Genomic DNA, 24,294 nt, shown 5'->3' with positions numbered 1-24,294 from the left:
AAAACGCCAACTTCAGCGTTTTCAAAGCCTTTTCAAAGCGTTTTACAGCTATCTTGTTTACTTATTTTTATAGAAGAAAAAAAAAAGGACGTTTTCATATGGGCTGTAAAACTCTTTCAAAAGGCTTTGAAAACGCTTTGAAAACGCTATGTATTGGCGTTAAGCAAAAGGCTGACTTTCAGCCTTTTCTACCGCAGCATCTAGTGTGAAAGAGCCCTGAGCGTTTTGAGTTCTTAAATCTGCTGCTAATGTTATCCTATGTGTCTGTGCACACTGAAGCAATAAGGTTTTGTAAAAAACCCCATAGCATTACATTGGGAAGAGGTTTTGAAACCTCTAAAAGCTCTTCCCAATGTAATGCTATGGGGTTTTTTACAAAACCTCATTGCTCCAGTGTGCACAGACACATAGGATAACATTAGCAGCAGATTTAAAAATTCAAAACGCTCAGAAAAACTCCTCTAGCGAGCACCAGGCCAAACAGATTGTGGAGCTAGTATGATTTAGGTGAGCCATCGGGAAAGTCCACAGGGAACAGTTCTCCAGTTACAGCAAAGTTTACAACTTGAAGCATTTTAATTGGCTGAATAGTGTGGGTGTGTATACTGTATTTTTTGGACTACAAGACTCACTTTTCCTCCCCCAAAAGTGCGGAAAACCGTTACTGTGTCTTATAGTGCAAATGCAGGAAGTTCTTGACTCGTGAACGCCTGCCAATACGCAACTCCAACCCGCCGCAATGTCGGGGACTCCCTGTACAAATGGAGGAGTACAAGGGGGCATGAGGTACAAAGGGGGCATAATCCACAAGATGCACCTTCACCAGGGATGCACCAGGTTTAGAATATATTTTTTCCCCTGGTTTTTGTCCTCTGTACCTAGGTGTGTCTTATGGTCAGGAGCATCTTATAGTCCGAAAAAATAAGGTAATTACTACATCCTATCTGAAACCCAGCAGTTCTAGAAGGTGGTCTTCACCCAATCACATTAGCAGAATTTCCCTATGGACTTTCTTGCTGGCTCACCTCATCCATACTAGCGCCTTGATCGGTTTGGCTGCCATTTGGGATAATTGTACAGGTATTCTGTGATGGGTATACATAGGTAATGTCCAAATGCTCAGGGTGCTGTGGGGACCCTTCTGCTTCCCCCTCCTTCAGTCCGCAAGGCGATACAGGCAGCGTGGCCACTGTCTGCCAGCAGACTGCCAGCCCAAACTGTCACATGCAAAGAATACAGTGCCTGCACATTAATGACCTATAACAAAATGCTAGTGTGCTGTCATGCTTCTCAGCCAGTCACTGATGCAGAGAGAGCACAGATCTAGTATTTTCACATGAATACATGCATGCTAGTTCCAGGTCGGCATTTTACAGTGATGAGCAGGACAAGCCCGGAGGCCGAATTCAACAAACCACCACTTCTTTACTGACAAGCTCCCTTCAACAATATGATATCGATTAAGAAGCTACTGTAAAACGAATGTATAAAAGAGCCACATCTAACATTGCCCCAATTCCTGGACACGCCCACATTACTAAGAAAGCTGTACAAAATTGTGAATATATTATATTACATGTTTCTGAGATACCCATCAGCTGGATGAATTAATGGAAACTTTTAGACTCAGTTTGAATCTGGCAAAAAGAACAACAAATGGGAAAAAACACAAATAAGCTTTATCAAGACAGGAGAAGAAAAAAAATAATAATAAAAAAAAAAAAAACTAAAGTGGAGCAGCTGAAACCTGATTGGTTACTCTGAGCAAAGCTCCCCATTAGTCACTGGTTTCCCCGCCCCTTTCTTAATAAAGTGTGCACACTGTGAGAAGTGGCGGAGAGCAGGTACTAGAGGGAATAGTCTGTCTTACTCTGATCCGGCGGCCATGTCTGAGTAGGATGTATCTGGTGTGGTGACTTCCAGAGGGATTACAATGCTCATGACGTCCGGCACAGAGGTCGGAGAGAATCACGGGGTCGGAATCGCAGCGACTGACCACACCGAGGGCGGGGAGCCGCAAAGCCTCGATAGACACTTCATGGACATGAGGAAACCTGGCGAGAGAAAAGAGAGGCGTTACATGGGTAGCTGGGTATCTGACCAACACCGTTTACCAATGGTTACATGTCAGTATGCCTAAACCGTTCTTAACAGGAACCTAAAGCACAGGGTATATGGACGCTGCCATATTTCCTTCCTTTTAAAGCAGACCTGTACTCAGGGCTTCCCCACTGCTCTAAAAGATAAGCAACAGCATAATAACCTTTACAGAAAAACATTTGTTTGTTACAGCTGATACAAATCCTGCAATACCTCTGTAGTGTGTCTACTTCCTGCTTTCATAAAAGTAGACATGATGTTAACATCCTGTGTTTACAAGTTAGCTGCTCTGCCATGGCGGAGGAGATTCCTGAGCTGACACAGAAGAGATCAAATTACAGTTGTGATTAGTCACAGATAAGGGTGAATTAGACAGGCTAAACTATCTAAATACATACAGGGTGCATTTCTCTGTTTCCCTTCTGTTCTGTGCAAGAGTTCAGGTCCACTTTAAACAATACCAGTTGCCTGGCTGTCCTGCTGATCCCATTGGCTGCAGCAGTGTGAATCACACACCTGAGACAAGCATGCAGCTAATCTGACCAGATTTTTGTCAGAAACTTCTGATCTGCATACTTGTTCAGGGTCTATGGCTAACAGTATTAGAGGCAGAGATTCAGCAGGACAGCCAGGCAACTGGTATTGTTAAACATTAAATAAATATGTCCACCTCCATATCCATCTCACTTCAGGTTCCCTTTAAGCTGGTTTACAAACTACTATATACACACAGCTAAGATATGGCACATAAAATAAACGGCTACTCCTGAACCAATGCGGTCAGACGGCTCCACACATGCCAGCCAAAGCACTGTCCACATTCTTCTCTACTACACTACATCAAACACAGAAAGGTCAGAGGTCCTCCCAGACTGCTGACTGGACAGAGGAAAAGTGCACTGCCAGAATACTGGACTGGGCAGTGGGCTGGTTAAGGGCTCTGCCTCTGACACGGGAGACCAGGGTTCGAATCTCGGCTCTGCCTGTTCCGTAAGCCAGCACCTATTCAGTAGGAGACCTTAGGCAAGTCTCCCTTAAGCCCAATCTACACGATACGATTCTTTGTACGATTCGATTACGATTCTATTTACGATTCGATTAAATCCAACAGATCCGATCCTGATTCGATTCAATTCGATTCGATTCAATTAAATTTGCCATTGTTTTGCAATGGCAAATCAAATTGAATCAAATCGAATCGGACATGTTGGATTTAATCGAATCGTAAATAGAATCGTAATCAAATTCTACAAAGAATCGTATCGTGTAGATTGGGCTCAACACTGCTACTGCCTATAGAGCGCGTCCTAGTGGCTGCGGCTCTGGCGCTTCGAGTCCGCCAGGAGAAAAGCGCTATATAAGTGTTTGTCTTTGACTGCATTAGGCCAAACTCCAATCTAGCCGATACTGATCATGAAATTTTCCTGACATCAATCGGTAATTTCCAACACATCCAATCTGGTTCTGATCAAGAAAGAGATTGATTTTGAGATCAGAACTGCAGATTATCAATCCCTTTCTTGATTGGAAGCAGATCAAACATGCTAGAAATGATTGATTGATTAATCCATCCATCTATCGGATTGGAAAACGGCATGGTGTAGATCAGCCATTATGCTGGGCATACACGGCTCGATTTTCCCGCTCGATCGATTCCGCAGGCGATTCTCTTCCGCTCGTTCTTATCTTTTTCCATTGTGTTCCATGAGGAATCGAGCGCGGAAACGATCGGGCAGGAGATCGGACGTGTCAAAAGTTATCTATCGAGCCATCTAACTGGCTCACAATCCAGCCGTGTATTCCCAGCATCATAGAGATATAGCCACTGTGTATCTGCTTGATCCATGCCCCTTGCTAGAAAGATTGTCCCTATTCCCAATAAGACAGACAGACAGACGACAGCGCTCAAGGCTGCAGCTGCAATGAAAACAAACAGAGGCAATGCAGAGCCCCACTGGGGCTAAATACATACCTTGAATGCAAAACTGATGAAATTATGTACTAATTCTAATCTAAAAGATTTTGATTTGAAGCAATGAATGCAGCTAGCCACTAGTATACTTACATTCAATTTGTACAGCGGGAGACATGGCAGCGCGTTCATACAGAAGTTATACCTGAATGATCAATCTGCATTGATCCGTCATCTCCGTGGGGAAGTCTATTAGGTAATCTGTGCGCACATTTACTGAAGCTATAGCAACCCCCCACAGTCCGACCCCCCCCTTTGCCTGTAGTGAGTGCTAGGTGTGTAATATTGTCCAGTTACTGGAGCTCTGCACATCCATGCAGATTGATCATTCAGGTATAACGTCTGTTTGAAAGCGCTGCCATGTCTCTCGCTGTACCTATTCCCAATAAGCCAGATAAGTAGAGGCAGTTTAACCAGATGAGACAGTGCAAACCCAAAAGTAGTTCTACCTCTTTTCCAGGTTTTAAAACTAAAATCATTTCTCTGGAGTTGAACTTTGAGGTGCATCTGAAGTTCAAGTATCCACCCAGATCTAGCTGCTGTAACACAGAATATAGTTGCTTTACTGTCTCTCGTCTATGCAGGGTTCAGAACGACCACACTTAAAGAGACACTGAAGCGAAAAAAAAACTTATGATATTATAATTTGTATGTGTAGTACAGCTAAGAAATAAAACATTAAGATCAGATACATCAGTCTAATTGTTTCCAGCGCAGGAAGAGTTAAGAAACTCCAGTTATCTCTATGCAAAAAAGCCATTAAGCTCTGCGACTTTCAAAAGTCCTGGAGAGGGCTGTCTTCTGACTTTTATTATCTCAACTGTTTACTTTTCCTCTGCCAGAGGAGAGGTCATTAGTTCACAGACTGCTCTGAAAGAATCATTTTGAATGCTGAGTGTTGTGTAATCTGCACATATTATAGAATGATGCAATGTTAGAAAAAACACCATATACCTGAAAATAAAAATATGAGAATATTTTCTTTGCTGCTAATCTTCTAGTAATTATTCATAGTCCACAACCAATTCATTCTATCATATATATTTTTTTCGCTTCAGTGTCTCTTTAAGGTGGCCATACATTTAGATTTGGTGACCGATCAACCATCAGTTTCGATAACTATATCTGGCCTCTGCCTCAGTATATTGCCATCAGCCATATCATACTACAGGGGAAGCTAGAAATGGCATGTCATTTATAACTAACCACCAGGAAGTCACAGGGCACGGTATTTCACAATCAGAGCCTGACAGATTTTGTAACCCTGCAGCAAACAGCCCTGGAGAAACCATCTCACATCTGGAACTGCTGGAGTCTCTGAGGTCTGAAGGGACGATGGCATTTCCAACCTACTTGCATCCACTATGTTGTGATATCAGTTTCAAGGCAATGCAGAATCACAGCTGACATCCCATGTTCATCAGTGGGCTCGTTAACAAATACAGGAAAACCTTAATTTGCAAGTAACTTGGTTTAAAGGATACCCGAAGTGACGTGATGAGATAGACATGTGTATGTACAGTGCCTAGCACACAAATAACTATGTGTGTTCCTTGATTTCTCTGCCTGAAAGAGTTAAATATCAGGTATGCAAGTGGCTGACTCAGTCCTGACTCAGACAGGAAGTCACTACAGTGGGTTTGACCTTAAAACATGCACCGTGGGGGGTTATGAGGAAAGGTTTGAGAAACTGATCCTGAGGAAGACCACAAAAACACAGAGAACATACAAACTTCATGCATACAATGTCCTGGCACAGAGTAGGACCGTGACTTAGCACTGCAAGGCTAAACTCAAACTATGTGTGACCCTCACTGATAAGAAATTCCAACTATAAAACAGTTTCCTAACAGAAAATGGCTTCTGAGGGCAAGAGGTAAAAAAAAGGGGAATTTCTTATCAGTGAGGGTCACACTGTAGTGATTTCCTGTCTGAGTCAGGACTGAGTCAGCCACTTACATACCTGATATTTACCTCTTTCAGGCAGAGAAAAAAAAAAAGGAACACAGCATAGTTATTTGTGTGCTAGGCACTGTACATACACATGTCTATCTCATCACGTCACTTCAGGTATCCTTTAAAGGGGAACTGAAGAGAGAGGTATATGGAGGCTGTCATGTTTATTTCCTTTTAGACAATACCAGTTGCCTGGCAGCCCTGCTGATCCTCTGCCTCTAATACTATTAGCCATAGCCCCTGAACAAGCATGCAGCAGATCAGGTGTGTCAGTGGTTCAGACTTATACGTCTGATCTGACAAGACTAGCTGCATGCTTGTTTCTGGTTTTAATCAGATACTACTGCAGAGAAATAGACCAGCAGGGCTGCCAGGCAACTGGTATTGATTAAAAGGAAATAAACAGGACAGCCTCCATATAGCTCTCTCTTCAGTTCCCCTTTAAGAGCGCTTTTGCAAGACAGAATTTTTATGAAATGATTTGATAAGCAAGCACAGTACGTCTAGGAGCATCACGTCATCACAACAAGTATTAGCCCTTAACAGCATATAATGCATAATGCATGCATACGGTGCCAACATTATGTAGCACTATGCAGAGCACAGACAGCCATTCACATCAGTCCCTGTAATGGGTTCACAGTCTCATGTTCTAACAGCAATATTATGGCCTACATTTCAGAAGAAGCTGCTGACCCTACCAGTAGCTGAGGAAAAAAAATGAACCAAATGGGAAGCTGTACTATTGCAATCACTGTGTGTCTATACAGCACTGACATCTTCTGCAGCACTTTACAGAGTACATAGTCATGTTACCAACTGTCCTCAGAAGAGCTCACAATCTAAGGTGATATCCCTATTCCCTACCACAGCTCCTTTGGAGAGGGGGGGGGGACCCTTATCTGGGTGTTTTTTAGGATTTAGGAGGAAACTTGAGTGGCCACAGCAACAGTCCATGAATTGCAGGTAACCTGACCTAGGTCTCAGCTACATGGAATCCACCGAGCTGAGACACCAACTAACCCACCTGTGCATAGGTTAGGTTTGACCTTAAAACATGCATCGTTGGGGGGTTATGAGGAAAGGTTTGAGAAACACTGATCCTGAGGAACACCACAAAAACCCAGAGAACATACAAACTTCATGCATACAATGTCCTGGCCCAGAGTAGGACCGTGACTTAGCACTGCAAGGCTAAACTCAAACTATGTTCTTGTGTAAAGCGAATACCAGGACCTCAGGCCAGAGTGTCAATCATAAAGACCGCTCTGAAACTCTACCCTTTGTAACTTGTATGGGGTCTTCCCTTAGTGACACGGCAGCTCGATAAGCCAGTCTATATAGCCATTAACAGTGGCAAACCGGCAGGCATAGCAGAAGAACAGTATCACTACGGCCAATACTACAGGGCCCCGCTTAGTTTAACAGAAAAAAACTTCTGGTATTTCCTTCCTGAGCAAGCCAATGAGAGAAACCAGGATGCATGCTAACTTTCGTTACGTGGTACACAACTTGTGTGAGACGAGGTTCCATATTCTGGGCAGAACCAACATTAGCACAGCAATAAATACAACAACAAGCAGTAAAAAAAATAAAAAAAAAATATGTAAGCAACAAAGGATAATGCTGACCATCAAAAGATTTCAAAATGAATTTTTTTAGAAGGTCTGTGGACTGTATGTGCTCTGCTGAAAGCTGGCTGATCAGCAGAAAGGAATTCACAATCTGGACATGAAAACTATCAGAACTACCAAGCAAAAAAATAGCAAATACAGCTGAGAACTATGCAACCACCTGGATTGGTATTTCTATCACACCTCCTGCCAAATCGGTAACAGAACTCTGATCGTCTAGAAGGCAATATTTCACAGCTCTTCATATACACTATAGAGCGAACACTGCCAAGGTGGGCATTCTTGACTGGAGATATAACCAGGGCTGTGGAGTCAGAGTCGAAGTCTGGGCAATTTTGGGCACCCAGAGTCCGTTTCCTTAAACTGAGGAGTCGGATGATTTTTGCAGGGCTGTGGAGTCGGTACAAAAATCTTCCAACTCCTCAGTTTATGAAACCACGACTCCAACTTCGACTCCGGGTACCCAAAATGACTCAGACTCCTTAGTTTAACACTTAACAGTGCTGTGGATTTTGTACAAAAATCATCCGACTCCTCAGTTTAGGAAATAAACGACACCGACTCCGGGTGCCCAAAATTACTCCGACTCCACAGCACTGGATGTAACCAAGGCTGTGGAGTCGAGGAGTCAGAGCAATTTTGGGTACCTGGAGTGGGAGTCCAAGGTTTCAATAAACTGAGGAGTTGGAGTCGGATGATTTTTGTTGTGGGTGGAAGGGTAAAAACAATAATAAAAGGCTCTCCCTTTCAGGAAAGTAATATCAGCAATACAAGGGCAGAGCCGGCACTACCATCAGCGCTATACGTTTTTGCCCGAAACACAATCATCTGCCTGCACGATTTTCGGTGCAATCACATTGGCAGTTCAAGGCACAATTTTAGCAAATGCAAATAGCAGGTTGCACGATCGCCAATGCAGCACAATTGCACTTGCGTTTGAGAGAGAAAAGCAGCCTAATGGAGGAGCACTTCAGCCAGGACAGTCAAGTCGCTACATTGCTGAAAACTCTGCAGGGAACCACAACACAGTTTTAGGGGGTGGGGGGGGGCTGGGGGGGGGGGGGGGGTTGAAAAGAACTGGGTCCATATAAGGGCATATTTCACATCTATGTTGTAAAGTCACTTATTTAACAATGAAAAATAAGCAGAACACAGTACACCGTCACCCAGTCTACTTTCAGGTTCCAACGTAAGAGACCACCACATAGCCCAGCTGCATTATGGGATAAGTCACATCCCTCCAGTTACCTCGAATGAGGTCTGCATTACGTGATACACTCAACTCACAGAGGTTCTGCACCTTTTTCCTGCTCTACAGTGATTTATGGTTGTAGGCTGTCTCTAGAGGTTTACTGCAGATAAGCTACTACAAGTGGCCCCTCTTCCTGCAACTGAACAGGTGGCACAGGATGCGGCACAGAAGAATAAGGCCTGCTTCCTGGGACCTGATTCTGTCAAGCAGGTTCTATCTATAGAGCGGTGCTTATTCATTAGCTACAGCACTTCCATTCTCAAGGAATGAACGTTTAGAAGAAACAGACTTTAGACGCATCGCGCAGTATTACCCAGAATGTCGGGAAGATTTCCTAAAGGCTCGCACACACGGAGGGCAAACATTGGCCGAAAAGAACCATATTGTGCATTAATCAAAGAATCCACCCCAGTGTTCTCCCCAGGCTCTTTTAGCCGGGTGCTCCACCCGGCTAGATTTGGTGACCACCCGGCTGTCATTGGCTCAGCTCCTCACCTCCTCCTATGCTGTAAACAGAGTTGTTCCGCATTTTCATCTCGCCCCACCCGGCTACTTTTTCATGCCACCCGGCTACTATTTCATGCCACCCGGCTGGAAACAAATTCTGGGGAGAACACTGCACCCCATGGGTTAAAGGGACAAGAGATGACAACGCTCAGTCAATTCGAACAACGACAGATAGGGATGGTCGGAAATGTCGATTTTCGATTCAGACAGAATTCGGCATTCCGACATCTAACATTCCAAATTGGAATTTACGAATTCCGCTGATTTTTTCTTATGGATGTTAAGCCTGACCTGAACTCTCTGCTCTAAAAGATAAGCAACAGCATAACAACCTATTAAGGAAAACATTAGTTACAGCTGATACAAATCCTGCAATAAATCTACACAGTTTCTACTTCCTGCTTTCATGGAAGCAGCCATACTGTTAGCATTCTGTGCTTTAAAATGAGCTTATCTGCCGTGGCAGTCAGGTGACAGGGTGAGAGATCAAATTACAGTTGTGATTAGTCACAGATGAGGGGTAATCAGACAGGCTAAACTCTCTAAATACATACAGGGTGCATTTCTCTCTGTTTTCCTTCTGTCCTGTGCAAGAGTTCAGGTCCACTTCCATAAAGTTTGTTGATTTCCAAATTCCGCGGGCGTACGCTGTATTACCCATAATCCTCAATTCCAAATGCCAACTGCAGCAGATTTCCAAATTCTGTAATTGGCCTAATAATTTTGAGTCTTGTGATTGGCCTAAGAAGTCCAAGTCTTGGTACTTGGAATACGGCTCTCGGGAATGTGGCATTCAGTGGAATTCCAATTTTTTTGGGACTCTTATTTCCAAATACCTCTTTTTGATTTTTTCAGGGAATTGAAATTCTGCAGGATTCAGAAGCTCATCCCTAATGCCGGATTACTGCTGCAGATAATCATTCATACTCAGCAGTGTGTGCAGAGCTATCAACGCTTAACCACTTCACATCCAGGCCTTTTTTCCCACTTATGGCCAGAGCAGTTTTGACAGTTTAGCTATGTCCTTATTTAATCAGAAATAACTTTATTCCTACTTACGACACAGAAATGAAATATATATTGTTTTTTTCAAGACAAACTAGGCTTTCATTGTATGCCATTTTTTCCCTCGAACAATTTTGTTTTCTATGAATTTTAATGGGAAAAAAAAAAAAAAATTTTTTTTTTCAGTTTTACCAATTCCAGTTTAAAAATAAAAAGTGCTACTGTAGATAAAAAACACAAATTTTGTTTGGCTATTCTTTCTGCTCATCACAAAACTTAGATTATGTTCCGGTCACAATTTCTGGTGAAGATATTTGATTCTGAAATAATGCTGCAGAGTGTATTTTTCACTATGAAATGAGAAAGTAAAAGTATTTTTTAATAGGAAAAATCAATCTCATCAGCTCAGGAAACATATTCCCGTTCATCATCAGATAGTGCCAGAATTGTGCACAGGAGCAAGCCCAATCCTGCACAGCACTGCTTCTGTACAAGTCAGTAGATCTACTGACTTGTGGCTTAGATCAGTGGTCCTCAAACTAAGGACCGCGGGCCAAATGCGGCCCTCCAAGGCTTTCCCACTGGCCCCCCAAACACAAAATGTATAACTTATAGATGTGCACCTTTAAATGTCGCGCCCCACATATAGAATAGCAGTGCTGGCATTGCCCATCCACATACTGTAGAAGCCAGTGAGCAGTCATTCGCTGGCTTCCAATTCTGCATCAGGTGACACTGCTGTCCAATTGGATGGCAGGTTATCACCTGGGCATGTTTCACTGTCTGGTGCACTAAGACATTCTCTGGGTGCCGCATGACTGAACGGCTGCTGCTGGGAGTTCTCCTCCGGGCATGATTAGGGGGAATCAATACTTAGATTCAATGTAATGTTTTTCAACATATTTTTATGTACGGTATGTTCCGGTTTCCCAGCAGTCTGAAGTATGTTGACCTGGCCCTTGACTGAAAAAGTTTGGAGACCCCTGGCTTAGATGAGGTCAGAGGACGTATATCTACTGACTTGTGGATAAAGCGGTTAAACATCGCCTAGATCCAACAATGTTTATCAATCTCATCGTTTAGCGTATCATCTGTAGTCTTAAAACCTTCACATCACGTGGATATCTTGAATCACAGATCGCAGAACGATCGTTCATCGGTCGATTCACATGATCTATTTTTCAGTGTTTATGTAGTAGCTTAGGAGGGAACTTCCGCTCAAAGGACAGGTCAATCTCTGGTACAGTGAAGTGCTCAGTGTTATAAATATCAATATCCCACCAGATCTAGAACTTTGTAACCTGCGTAATGTCTGGTACGCACCATGCCCTTTCCTATCAGACTGGTCGAATTGATAGTTTTGCACAGGTCCGATTTGACTTCCAATCCTTTTTCTGATCGATTTTATATAGAAGTGATCAGAAAATCAATGGGAAATCAGATCGGACCTGCCACAAATGATCTATTTGACTCGTCTGACCGAAACTGCATGGTGTGTACCAGACAGAGTTCTTAAACTGTCTCAAATCACTTTATCCCTTATTGATAAAGCAGATGTGCTGCTCTGCCCGAACAATGAATAAAAGATTTGTGAAAGCTGCAGGTTCACACTCATAACATGTATGAACTATACGCAGTAGAAGGGGAGGCTGGTGGGGAAACAATCTCAAAGACAGACGAGATGAGACACGGTTACTCCGTAATGAAGGGTTAGGGCAGAGAGACAAAAGAGTCCGTTTTTGAAGTCATGTTTGAATGTGTTAAAACGTGTACTAAGTGTTTTTCCAGCTGGACATTATTTTAAGTTCCCCACAATGAGGACAGGGAAGGATCAGCTACAGCCACATTGTGTACAACATGAAAAAAAAGTTTGCATGCAGATAGGAGCACAAGTATTGACGAAGTTTTTAAGCGCAAGGTAACTATAGTGATTTTTCTTTAATGGTTTATTGTAGTTTATTTTTTTTTTAAATACGGTTTGTGGTTTATCCTAGTTAAACATAAAGTGGCAAGGGGGTTAGGATTTCAACTGCTGTCCTGCATCCTTGTCTGAAAGTTTCCATAACTTCCTGCCTGGACAGGAAGTGGAGAAATCTCTCCAAGCGTGACAGAGGCGGTCACAAATTAAACATTTTTTGCAGCATGGGGACGAGTTAAGAGTCTCTGGCTTCTCTCAATTGCGGTAGCTTATTTCGTATCCCCAGGATCACCAGTAGTAAATGAGGTCAACTCGCTCCAATAGACCGCAAGCAGAAAACCTAAAAAACCAGTTAAGGAAAGCAAAGCATAACAGCTTAAATCTCGAACACACATTTTGATTGGCCAATTTTACCACTTTGATGCATTATGAGAGTTTACCTACACAATCTGTTCATAGTATTCACAATCTGCTGACTCTCATACTACATGGAAGTAGTAACATTTCTGTGAGTGGCCAATCAAAATTTGATGTATGTATGCAACCTGAGTAGAAGACATGTTTTTAATAAATCCAGCTCAGGTTTGCTGGGTCACTTATGACGTTCCCACTGGAGGTATCTGATCTCTGCAGATTTGGTAACGAATGTTAAGGTACAATAGACCTTAAACTCCACTGTTACAACAAGGTAACCCTGAGGCCCCTTTTATACTTCCAGGTTAAACCTGCGTTGTGTTACCCTATTTTACCACAAGGGGCCGCAAAAGCAATTAAAGACTATGGAGACTTTCACACTTATTGTGGTCCCTTTCAGTGCGCCGGAAGTATCCGATCTGATGCAAGGGCAGTAGCCTGTTACTGCAAGCACCTATGGGCCGATGAACATAGTGTAAACAATGAAGCCCAGGGTGTCATGGCGTACATGTGCAGACCGAAGGGAATCCCACTGATAGCATCCCCACCACTACGTAAAAAATACATGGAAAACGGGCCTCAAGAAACCTCAAAAGAAAAAGTCTCCCTGGGCAGCTCCTGTCCTTCGCTGGACGTGCCAGTACTCTGGCTGAATCTCACTTCATTGCACATGTGCGGCCCATACGGGAGCGTTCTACGCCTGCGCGGTAGTTACTGTGCAGACGCAGAATGCTAATAGCCAACTCAAGTGAGTGCAGCCGGCCAAGCATGATGAAGCACGACTTGCTCAGAGTACCAGTCCGCCCAGCGGGGCACAGGAGCGGCCCGTCACAGAGTGGCCTTCAGGGCGCTGGAGGAAGCCTCATATGAGAATAAAACCGTCTCAGGTGCACTTTAAGAGTAATGAAAAGTAATTACACCTCACATGAGCAAACTGCTGTCTACGAAACCAAACACAATGAAAGCCAATATTCACCAACCCCCTCTGCCCGTAACGTGACAAACAGGATTTGTAACCTGAGGAGGAATAGAAATTAAAAAAATAAAAATATTCACAGAAAAAAAAGGAAGATGCTTAAAATCAGCAGGACACACATTTGGCTGTGTTGCAACTGTAAATGTGTGAACCGGTTTGCCCACAGGAATCCAGTCCTCATTGTTCACGTTTCTGTGATAACCTTTGCCTTGATTAAGAAATCGAAGAAAAAAATACCAAAATACCAACCAGCTCACGTAGAGACTTGTAACAGAGAAACACCCTCTCTATAAACCAATGCTGTGTCCAGGTGAGCCATGATTTAAGACAATTGGCCTGTCTACTAGGAAGCCAGCTGAAACGGGAGATTGAACCCCACATTTTACAGTGGAGTGATGATTGTTTACACAGGTAGTCCCTGGTTATAGGAGATGGGTACTTGAGTTTGTATGCAAGTCAGAACACTGTGCTCCACGGGGTCTCTAGTGTCCCCCCCTCCCGCCCACCTGTACCTCAACTCTGCCATCCTGTGTCCCCACGGTGCCTCCAGTGTACCCATGTGTCCCTCAACTTTGATTCCCCCCCCTCCAGTGTCCCCCCTATGCTCCCAAATGTAACACTTCTGTGCCTCCAGTGTCCTCTTGCCCTGCCACTCTTCCATCCAGTACATCCAGTGCCCCCCCCCCGCCCCATGCTTCCACTCTGCTATTCTGTAACTCCAGTGCTGCCCCCCCACCCCCCCCCCACATCCATCTGTACCTCAACTCTGCCATCCTGTGCCCCCACTGTGCCTCCAGTAAACCCATGTGTCCCTAAACTTTGACCCCCCCCCCTCCAGTGTGCCCCTATGCTCCCAAATGCTACACTTCTGTGCCTCCAGTGTCCTCCTTCCCTGCCACTCTTCCATCCAGTACATCCAGTGCCCCCTATGCTTCCACTCTGCTATTCTGTGGCTCCAGTGCTGCCCCCCCCCCACCCCCCACATCCAACTGTGCCTCAACTCTGCCATCCTGTGCCCCCACTGTGCCTCCAGTCTCCCCCTTTGTCCCTCAACTTTGCACCCTTGTGCCTTCACTCTGCTATCCTGTGCTCCCAGTATACTGTATATGGCTAATGGATAATTTGCTCATCAGTGAGGTTTAATATATCACCACATACCACAAGACAGGAGCTGTCACTTGCATGTCTAAAAATTAACGCTTTCAGGCAGCAAAATAAAACAAGACAAAAAGCCTGGTTAATAGGTTTTGTACTGTACAGTACGATTTATAAGAAAAGAGGTATGTGGGTTTACAGCCGCAACAATACAACTGGCCACTGGAGGGCACCGCCCTTTCATAAAGGTTTTCTAATGAAATGAACCAAAATTTCACTACAGCACTTTTCCGGTTAAAAATACCTGAATTCTGCGGCTCCCCACCCAAGGCTTCCCCACCCCTTAGACCAGGGGTCAGGAACCTTTTTAGCTGAGAGCCATAACGCCACATATTTTAAAATGTAATTCTGTGAGAGCCATAGGTTTCAAACTGGCACAGTGCGCATGCGCAGCAGAGGGCTTACATCCCTGTTGGTGCTGTGTATACAGTTGATCAGCCGGGCAGCGGAAGTGTCATGCACATCTTCAGCTTCTCTTGGGTTTCATCAACATCAGCAATTTCCCCGAGAGACAGACAGGAGAAACACAGACTAAAAGCTTGTACAATTAGCTAGCCGACTAGGATTCACTACGTAGGATGAGATCCCCGCACTTTGGCCCAATAGGCTTACTGTCAAGTGACAGGCAGCCTATTGGGCCAAAGTGCGGGAAGTCGTCCTACAAAGTCACAGGACCTGACGGTAAAGAGTGGGACAACTGGAGCAGCCATTCATTTTGGGGTAGCGAGTATAAGTCAGTAGCGCACGCTACAGTAGTAGTATTTTACTTGTGCTGCCACACTAAACTGCACTTCTTGAGCAGTGTAGCTTAGTGAATCAACCCCCGTGAGCTAGATGTAGCCATCAAAAGAGCCACATCTGGCTCCCGAGCCATAGGTTCCCTACACCTGTCTTAGAGCCTTTGAGAAACTTTGTGCAAAAAATCCAACAGTGACCGGACTACCGCGCAAGCCCTCCCTTCATTCACGGCTAGAGCTCTAAATTGAGGCCCAGGCTTCAGTCTTGTGGCTAGGCCGCATTTTTTTTTCATCTTCTTCCTTGTGCCGTGCCAACTCCTCCCAGGCATTATGATTGTGTGCAGAGGCCCCCAGGCAGGACAGTGTCCAACTGAAGTACACAGGCCACCAGTAGATAGAGGACAGAAGGCCACCAACAGGACACAGGCCCCAGCAGGACAGACAGATGACTATTTTAATATTAATACAGAGTTTATGTTATGCATAGAGTGGGGTACAGTACAGGATCAGCTAGGCTTATTTTTAAAGTGAACCTGAGATGGTGATTGTAAAAAAAAAAATAAAAAAAAAATACGCATACCTGGGGTTTCCTCCAGCGATCAGGCTTGAGGGGGCTGGAGGAAGCCCCAGGTATGTGTATTTTTTCTTACAATCACCATCCCAGGTACACTTTAACATGGAGTCTCAAGTAACCAGAAAGCACACTTAACCGGCATCAGCCAATCCCCGAGGGTGCTGGATAATGGGGACTTTGCTGTACTTTGATAGAAGCATTACTTAGGGAAGCAAAGTAACAGATGCAGCATGTTTTGTTATAAAATTAGCCACCCACATTGATTGAGACAGAGAACATGCAGCTGGTGTAGTCCCAGCAATCAGGAGAAGTGGTGTCTTAAGTAAGCTGCTACCATGTCAGATTGGCAATGTGGAGGAAGTCTACATAAGCGGGGAAAGGGGCAGCTTGCATCTTCCGTGCAGTTTTATAAATCAGCAGCCTAACTTCAGTGAGGGATTCAGAGTCGGCTATCCAAGTTCAACGTGTTCACAGCTTCATCGCTGAACCAAACCCTGCCTTGCTATACAAGTACAAGCAAGTCAGAGCCTCGTATGGACATCTGTGGTATGCAGAAACTTTTAAACACAGGTACTCTAAAGAAGGCCCTGGAAAGTGTTTCCAAAGTATAACAAATCAACTAAGGCTTTGTCCACAGTGGCCATTTTGTTCCCAGTAGCAGCAGGAATGCAACGGATTGAGAAAGCGTCACCAAGCGTAATCTGTGCGTAGCGTCGCATACAGTAGATGAAAAGTATGCTGCACTGTAACGGTTAACTCCTGTGTTTTGTGATAACACACTGCATACAGCGTTACCATGCTACACTATTGTACCACAATGCACTCGCTGCACTGGAAACATCACATAGGTGGTGCATTGCAGTGCTGCAAGTTGCGTCACAGAGCGCCCGTTACACTCAGTGTCCTCCCCAGGCTCTTTTATCCGGGTGCTCCACCCGGCTAGTTTTGGTGCGCACCCGGCTGTCATTGGCTCCCCTCCCCCTATTCTGTAAGCAGAATTGCACACAGAAGCACCGGCCCTGCAAACTCATTTCTCTCCACCAGGTTACGTTTTTTTATGCCACCCGGCTGGAAGAAAATTCTGGGGAGAACACTGACACTGCACCACAACATACCACTGTGAGGCAGCGTGGTGCAGTCATTTTACCGAACCCCACAACAGAGCAATGAAAGTATATGGAGACTTTCATACCGATGCGGTACGGCGTGATGCAACAGAAATGATGTTTTCGGGCACATCCTCGACGCTCGGATAGATCTACGTTACAGTGCGGTTATGTGTCGACCTGCGGTGGACTGGAAGTCATGTAAATCTATGGCGACGCAGGGATTTAAAAAAAAATTACGTCAGTGCAGCGCACATGCACAGAAGCATATATTTTACAAATGCACAGAGGTGCATTTCCAAAACAGGAAGTGAGCAAAAGCGAGCGTCTTTTCCTGTGAGGCTGTTGGCCAGAAGGGGATTACCCCGTATTAACGCAAAAGATGTTTTTGGCGGTGCGGCAGAGGAACTTTACCCCAGGGTTGAACTTCATCCCAATCCGTAGCAGACACCCCCTTTCCCAGGAGAAATATTTTCCTTTTCCCAAATACATTATCAGGGGTGGTCTGTATGGCTGATATTGTGGTGGAACCCCCCACCACCCCCCAGTGTGATGTCATGACCACAGTCCTGACAGTTTGCTGTCAACCTCATTTGCATTGTGGGAAATTCTAACTTTCCAAAGCAGGTTAGTAAAATAGACACTTCGGGCCAATAGGATCCGTTCACACCGGATTGGTTCCCATAAACAAAAACACAAAGATGTGTGGTCTACAATTTTCACATATCGGCCAGACGAAAGCGGATGCAGATGAAATAAACGGTAGCCTATGAAAATGGACTGTGTTTATTCTCACTAGGCTAGTCGTCACATATGCACTCTACAACTCTACAGCTCTGCACGTATGTTTGGCAAAATTTTACACACCCACTGCTGTCACATTCAGGTCCTCTGCCGCCGCTGTCTCCACCACCGCTCTGTCCACTGTACAGGAGAAGCTGCGGTATACAGATCCGAGTCCTCTCAGAAGCATCAGACTGCCACTGGATTGCAACAGACCAATAAGAAGCCTCACTTGTTTGAGCGAGGATCCAATGGGGAGCCCTCAATGCTTCTGCTGGGGCTCCAATCTGTATATGGTGCTTCCTCGTGCAACGAACCAAAGCAGTGGTACCAGCAGCGGTGGAACGTGACAGCAACTGAAACACCAGGCATGTGGCAATGGAACTTTAACAGATAAAAAAACAACAACTGATGCCTGATCTATAATGAAAAAAGGATCCGTTTTTTCATAGTGTGAGCCTTGCCCTATGATTACTTGGTTGCTGCAAACAGCTTCCAGTTTTCATAAACTAGTACAACCAACATTCACCCTTGGGGGTGGAAATCACAATTCAGCCTTGTTTGCACTGCAGGGTGTAGTTGTTACATTTCACAGCAGAGCACAAGGCTGCACATAAGAGCTGCTTGTGCAAATATTGGGCAATCGAGGGCAGAAGACAGACCGGGCCACGTTCGCCACGTCATTTCCTTTCCGATAAGTGGATGGCTGGATGCCTCTGTTAGGAACTGCTGATGTCACCGCCGGGACAATGTTCAAGTCTAAACTGAGGAAATGCTTTTGATCAGGGAAGGCTGGGAGCTTTAGTGAAACAATCTGCAGGACACAAGCCTGCTCCACGCCAAAACAGAACAAGCTACAGCACGCCTGAGTATTGCGGAGATGCTTCCAGACGCTGGGAAGGAGGAAGGAGCAGGCTACCTAGCCGTCTAGCCACTTGCTCTCTGGTAATGCACAGAGATGGCTTTGATGGCATAGTAACAATATAAAAGCTTCACCGGCCATACTCTCCGGGCTGGTGCACACCAGAGAGGTTCTGATGCGTTTTTATTTAAACTCTTGCAGGGGGAAAACCGATTGGCTAATGGAAGTGAATGGGCTGGTGACCACCAGAGAGGTTCGTTTTTTTCCACAAACGCAAACTCGGGGGCTACAGCATTCTTTAGATTTCTGAGGCGTTTCTGCCTCAATGTTAAAAGTATAGGAAAGTGGAAAACTGCTCTGAGAAACGCTAGATCAGAGAGGTTTTCCAGGCGTTTTTGTTGCAGAAGCTGTTCAGTAACAGCTTTACTGTAACAATATTTGTAATCTGCTACACAAAAATGCTCCAAAAAACGCTAGGCATGTTTAGAAAACCTCTCTAATGCCTAGAAACGCTCTGAAATCTGCTTCACCAACCTCTAGCATTTTTGTGGATCTGCTAGAGGTTTTTGGTGTGCACGGGGCCTCCATGAAGAAAAAGTATGCTTCTCACACAGCAAAGTGGCTCTGGCTATCCTTCCTCTGAAGCTGGCCATATATCTACAGATGTTGCGGCCAGATCAACCATCCGATTTGATCATTTTTTCAAACCGAAAAGGTGCCTCCCCAAATGTAAATATAACCACCCAGTGCCCTTGCAATGTAAATCTCACCTGTACAGCTGCCATGACTCTCGGCCTCCCCCCCCCCCCCCCCCCATCCCCAACTCTCCTGAAGTGCAACCAAGCGCAGCGCTGGACATTAGTTTAGGTTACAGACAATATTTGGGGGTGACAGAGGCAGAGTGATAGGACAATACAGGAATACAACAAAAAACAGATCACGCAGCACAGTAGGAGTACAAGGCAATGCTTAGTCACTGGATGGAGCATGGAGATTAGGCAAGTTAGGTTCACTCAAATGCATGGCATGGGTGCACAGTAATGGCGGTGCATGATCAGGTAGGACATAAAAGGAGGAGGACCCTGCCCGAAAGTTTACAATACACGCAATATATGTGGCACCACATGGTGGCGCTCCGTGTGACAACGGCACTTGGGAGATGGGGAAGCGGTGGAGACCGCCAGGAACTGGCAAAAATTGAAATCTCTCTCTGACAAAAATTTGATTAGCAAGAGAGATCTGTCTCTTGATTGATCTGATCACACATTGCCAGGTGTATGAGCAACCTTACAAGTAGGGTATCAACATGTGCTACACATACCCCAAGGGGGATTTCTGATGGGTTCGCAGGGTACTTGGGCTTGGTTTCAGAAAATATAAAATTGCCCTACATAAAAACTAATCTGAAAAAGCATTTTATTTAATCAAAAGCAATTGGGAAAGTGTGGAAATCCTTTATAAACAGTAGAGGAGTACTTAAGGGGTAGCTGAGGTCAGTTGTACCTAGAACCATGTACTTGGTATGCATGAGATTTTATAAGGGCTACATACCAATATCTTGTTGAGAAACACTGAAGGGCAGCTCACACTGGGAGCGCAAATCACGGTTGTGTGGCACGAAGTTTAGTGTTACCACAATTTGTGATTCCCATTTCCAAATCACAATGCAATTGCCCCCAAAATCCCTCGTGCAGCGAATTTGTGCAAATGGCAAACGCTGTAGTGAGAATGTTCCCATAGGGAAACAGTCACAGCGCTTTGCTGATCACCGGCAATCAGCAAAGCACTGAAGAGCTCCAGATTGTGAGCCAACCCCGACTATTTCTAAACGCTCCCAAAAGAGGCCTGTGCACACCTGCAATATGGTCGCCAGAAATATTCCCGATATGTCACTAACTGTCCATCAGAGGGGCTCACAATGTAATCCCTACCATAGTCATATGTCTATGTATGTATTGTGTAGTGCATGTATTGTAGTCTAGGGACAATTCAGGGGGAAGCCAATTAACTGATTTGTTTTGGGGATGTGGGAGGAAACCGAAGTGCCCGGAGAAAACCCATGTAGATACGTGGAGAACATATAAACTGTACAGATAGTTACCTGGCTGAGAATCAAACCAGGAGCCCAATGCTGCAAGGCGAGAGTGATGATCATTACGCCACCATCCGCTATGCCAATATTTGTCAGTTTTACCATCAGATTTTTATGTGTATAATGTGAGTGGAGGCTAATAGTATTCAGAGGATAGTTCACCTTTTTAAATGTATTATAACAATGAGAATAGCCTGCATGAGATAGGTGATCAGTAGCAGAGATGTATAGGTGCAGACTGCTCAAGAAGCAAGTAATAACCTGAAGCCCAAGCTAAATCCCAAACTGAACAATTCCAAGTCCCAAAGCAATCATGGCAATTAGTGTCAGACATAAGTATCACCCTCTGAAACTGAAGTAAAAAAAAACAACAACAAAAAAAATACACACCTGCATGAGCCTGTCCATAAAGGCTGTAAAGAGGAACTCCAGTGAAAATGTAATAAAAAAAAAGTGCTTCATTTTTTACAATAATTATGTATAAATGATTTAGTCAATGTTTGCCCGTTGTAAAATCTTTTAAATCCCTGATTTACATTCTGACATAACATGGTGACATTTTTACTGTTGGCAGGTGATGTAGCTGCTGCATGCTTGTTTGGCAGTTGGAAACAGCTGTAAACAGCCATTTCCCACAATGCAGCAAGGTTCAGACAGGAAACTGCCAGGAGTATGTACTCAAGAGTTTCTTGTGGGAAGGGTTTCACCACAATACCAGTCATAAGGGGCCCATACACTCACCCGATTTTTGGCCGATCGATATCGATCAAGCGCAAATTGATTGATCAATCGATCGATTTGTGGCCGATTTCGATCGATTTCAATTGATCTGACATGTTGGAAACTTTAGGCTTATCTATTGAGATGGCTTATCATTTTGCATTGGACCTAATGGAAATCGGATGGCAAAAAAAATGCCATCAGATCGATTTTCAAAAGATTTCATACTGAAATCTATTGGAATTCTGTTCCTAGTAAAAAAAAAAAAATCAGATAGATCAGAAAATCTATCTGATGATCTATCTGCTGCTAATCTAACAAGTGTATGGCCACCTATACAGCGCCCCCTGATGGTCTGTTTGTGAAAATGAATAGATTTCTCATGTAAAAGGGGGCATCAGCTACTGATTGGGATAAAGTTCAATTCTTGGTCGGAGTTTCTCTTTAAGTGTACCTGCATAGTGCGAGAGGTCTACAGTGTGGCACAGGCCTTATCAAATGTTGATAGAAAGTACTGGTCAGGAAGGAAAATCTAGGTCGCTTGGAGAATTCGCAGTGAGTCATCGATAGGCCGTAGTGTTGCATCCAACAGTGCAAGGCTGTGGTTCAATCGATTTTTCAATAGATTCCCTGGTGTGCTGCGTGTGGTAGGAATCACTCTGAATAGATTCCTTTCTGAAAGGGATTGGTAGTTTTGGACTGGGTGGAAATCTATCAGTGTATGGCCAGCTGTCAGATTGCAAGCAGTGAGATGTAATGCTAAACGCATGTAGTGGTGAATCTATTTCCAGTTTAATGGACTCCATAAATATTCATGAGACAGAAGATGATCAATCCACAGAAAATCAATGGCGTGACAGACGCGAGTCAAGTCACTATTGCTATGTGGACAGATAAGAGACTCTTGGGAATACTGCACTAGCATGTGTGTGTGCCCTGCCTCAATATATGCAGAGTCACTGGCATCCTCATATCAGAAATGCACAGCTATTCTCAGGCATTGGATGGCAAGAGACTGGCTGGTAAAAGGAGTAATCCGAGGCTTTCGGGTGAATTTACTGCCCACCCCCTTCCCCATTCTGATCCACAGAATCTTCATGTGACCTTGCATCCTTTTTTCTTCTGATTGATTAACGCCCCTGTGGCATTAAAAACTATTCCCCCTCAGAGTTGTCACAACTCTGAGGAGGATGTAATTCGGGGTCCCATTCACTCATCCCATTCGAGAAATATTATTGAATCAGATAAAAATCGGTGCCAAGTGCATGCCTGATCGACGATGCAACACGCTGCAATATGTTGGGCCGTCGTGGTTGATAGAGTGCGTACAGCAAGCGATATTGGGACAAGTGATGAAACCCCCTCCCATGTCCAATGTGGCCCATGCCTGGTGCAGTATACATTACCTGTCAGTCTCTGCCGCTGGCTCTGGTTGGCTCCAGGCGCAGTCCTCTGTCCATGCACGCGCCCCATGTGGTGGCGGGATTACCGTGGGTGCATGTGATGTTACACACGTGCCCACATGTATGCCGGCAACTACATGCGGCCCGTGTATGGACGGAGCCCAGAGCCAGACACTGACGGGTTATGTATGGGGGTACAGCGTCGGGCCAGTGAAGCAAGTATTACTGGGATTTGATAAAACGCAAGTTTGAAGCCAATTGAGTGCCTCCTTCGTATTTACTACATTGAACCGTGTGTGGAGTGGTGACCCACAGAGGGATTGTGCACCGGCTACATAGACCTGACTAGGTCTATTCCATAGGGACTCGCTGCAGTTTGCTTGTTGTGAACTTAAAGTAAAGCAGAGATGAGCATTTGCCCCAGTTTTATACATACCTGGGGCTTCCTCCAGCCCCATCCGCACGGATCGCTGCCACGCCGCCGTCCTCAGTCTTCTCCCTCTTCGGTAACGGGTCCCGTAACAGTCGCAGCCAGTCTGAGCATGCGCAGTGCGCTGTCTCAGTCTCTCTCTGGCGGAGAATAGTACTGGCCGCAGCTGGCCGAAGTTACAGGACTCATCACCGGGACTGGAGAAGGATGGCGGCGTGGGAGCGATCCGTGCCGATGGGGCTGGAGGAAGCACCAGGTATGTATAAAACTGGGGCAAATCGTCTCTGGTACACTTTAAGTGCTGCAAAGCTCGGTCTTTAAGACTAGAGCATACAGCATAAGATGGTAAATATACTGATGTTTAATTCAATGGGACAGCAACAAAATATTCATTGCGACAAATGTTTTACCGTATTCACACATTTTACATTTTTCCTTTGTACAGTTGAGAATTTACTACAACATCAGTACATCAAATCCAACACATGTGGCCACCATTACAGAGGCAGTGTAAACCCATAAACCAATTCACATGCATAACAGCCATTTCAAACCATGCCCGATTCTGGGCCCAACAAGTGCAAGGACAACATTAGATCTTTGAAAATCCACCATCCACAGAGGCAATTACATGCGACAGAACAGGAACAGATCAACTGTCTCATCCAAAATACTTTTATCATAACAGGTGCCTCCAG

General features: G+C 44.7%; 1 protein-coding gene across 1 annotated transcript in view; it reads right to left on the bottom strand.

Moving 5' to 3' along the window:
• The window catches only part of SETD5 (SET domain containing 5), a 205,005-nt gene that overhangs the window by 90,959 nt on the left and 89,752 nt on the right, over positions 1–24,294 (bottom strand). The window contains exon 3 of the mRNA XM_068264802.1: positions 1,871–2,054. Within this exon, the coding sequence (XP_068120903.1) occupies positions 1,871–1,941 (71 nt within the window). The 5' untranslated portion in view covers positions 1,942–2,054. The remainder of the gene's footprint in view (positions 1–1,870; positions 2,055–24,294) is intronic.

This window comes from Hyperolius riggenbachi, unplaced genomic scaffold, assembly GCF_040937935.1.
Source record: "Hyperolius riggenbachi isolate aHypRig1 unplaced genomic scaffold, aHypRig1.pri scaffold_164, whole genome shotgun sequence".
Taxonomy (NCBI): Eukaryota; Metazoa; Chordata; class Amphibia; order Anura; family Hyperoliidae; genus Hyperolius; species Hyperolius riggenbachi.
The sequence above is the reverse complement of the archived record's forward strand: the minus strand, read 5'-3'. Positions and strand labels throughout refer to the sequence as shown.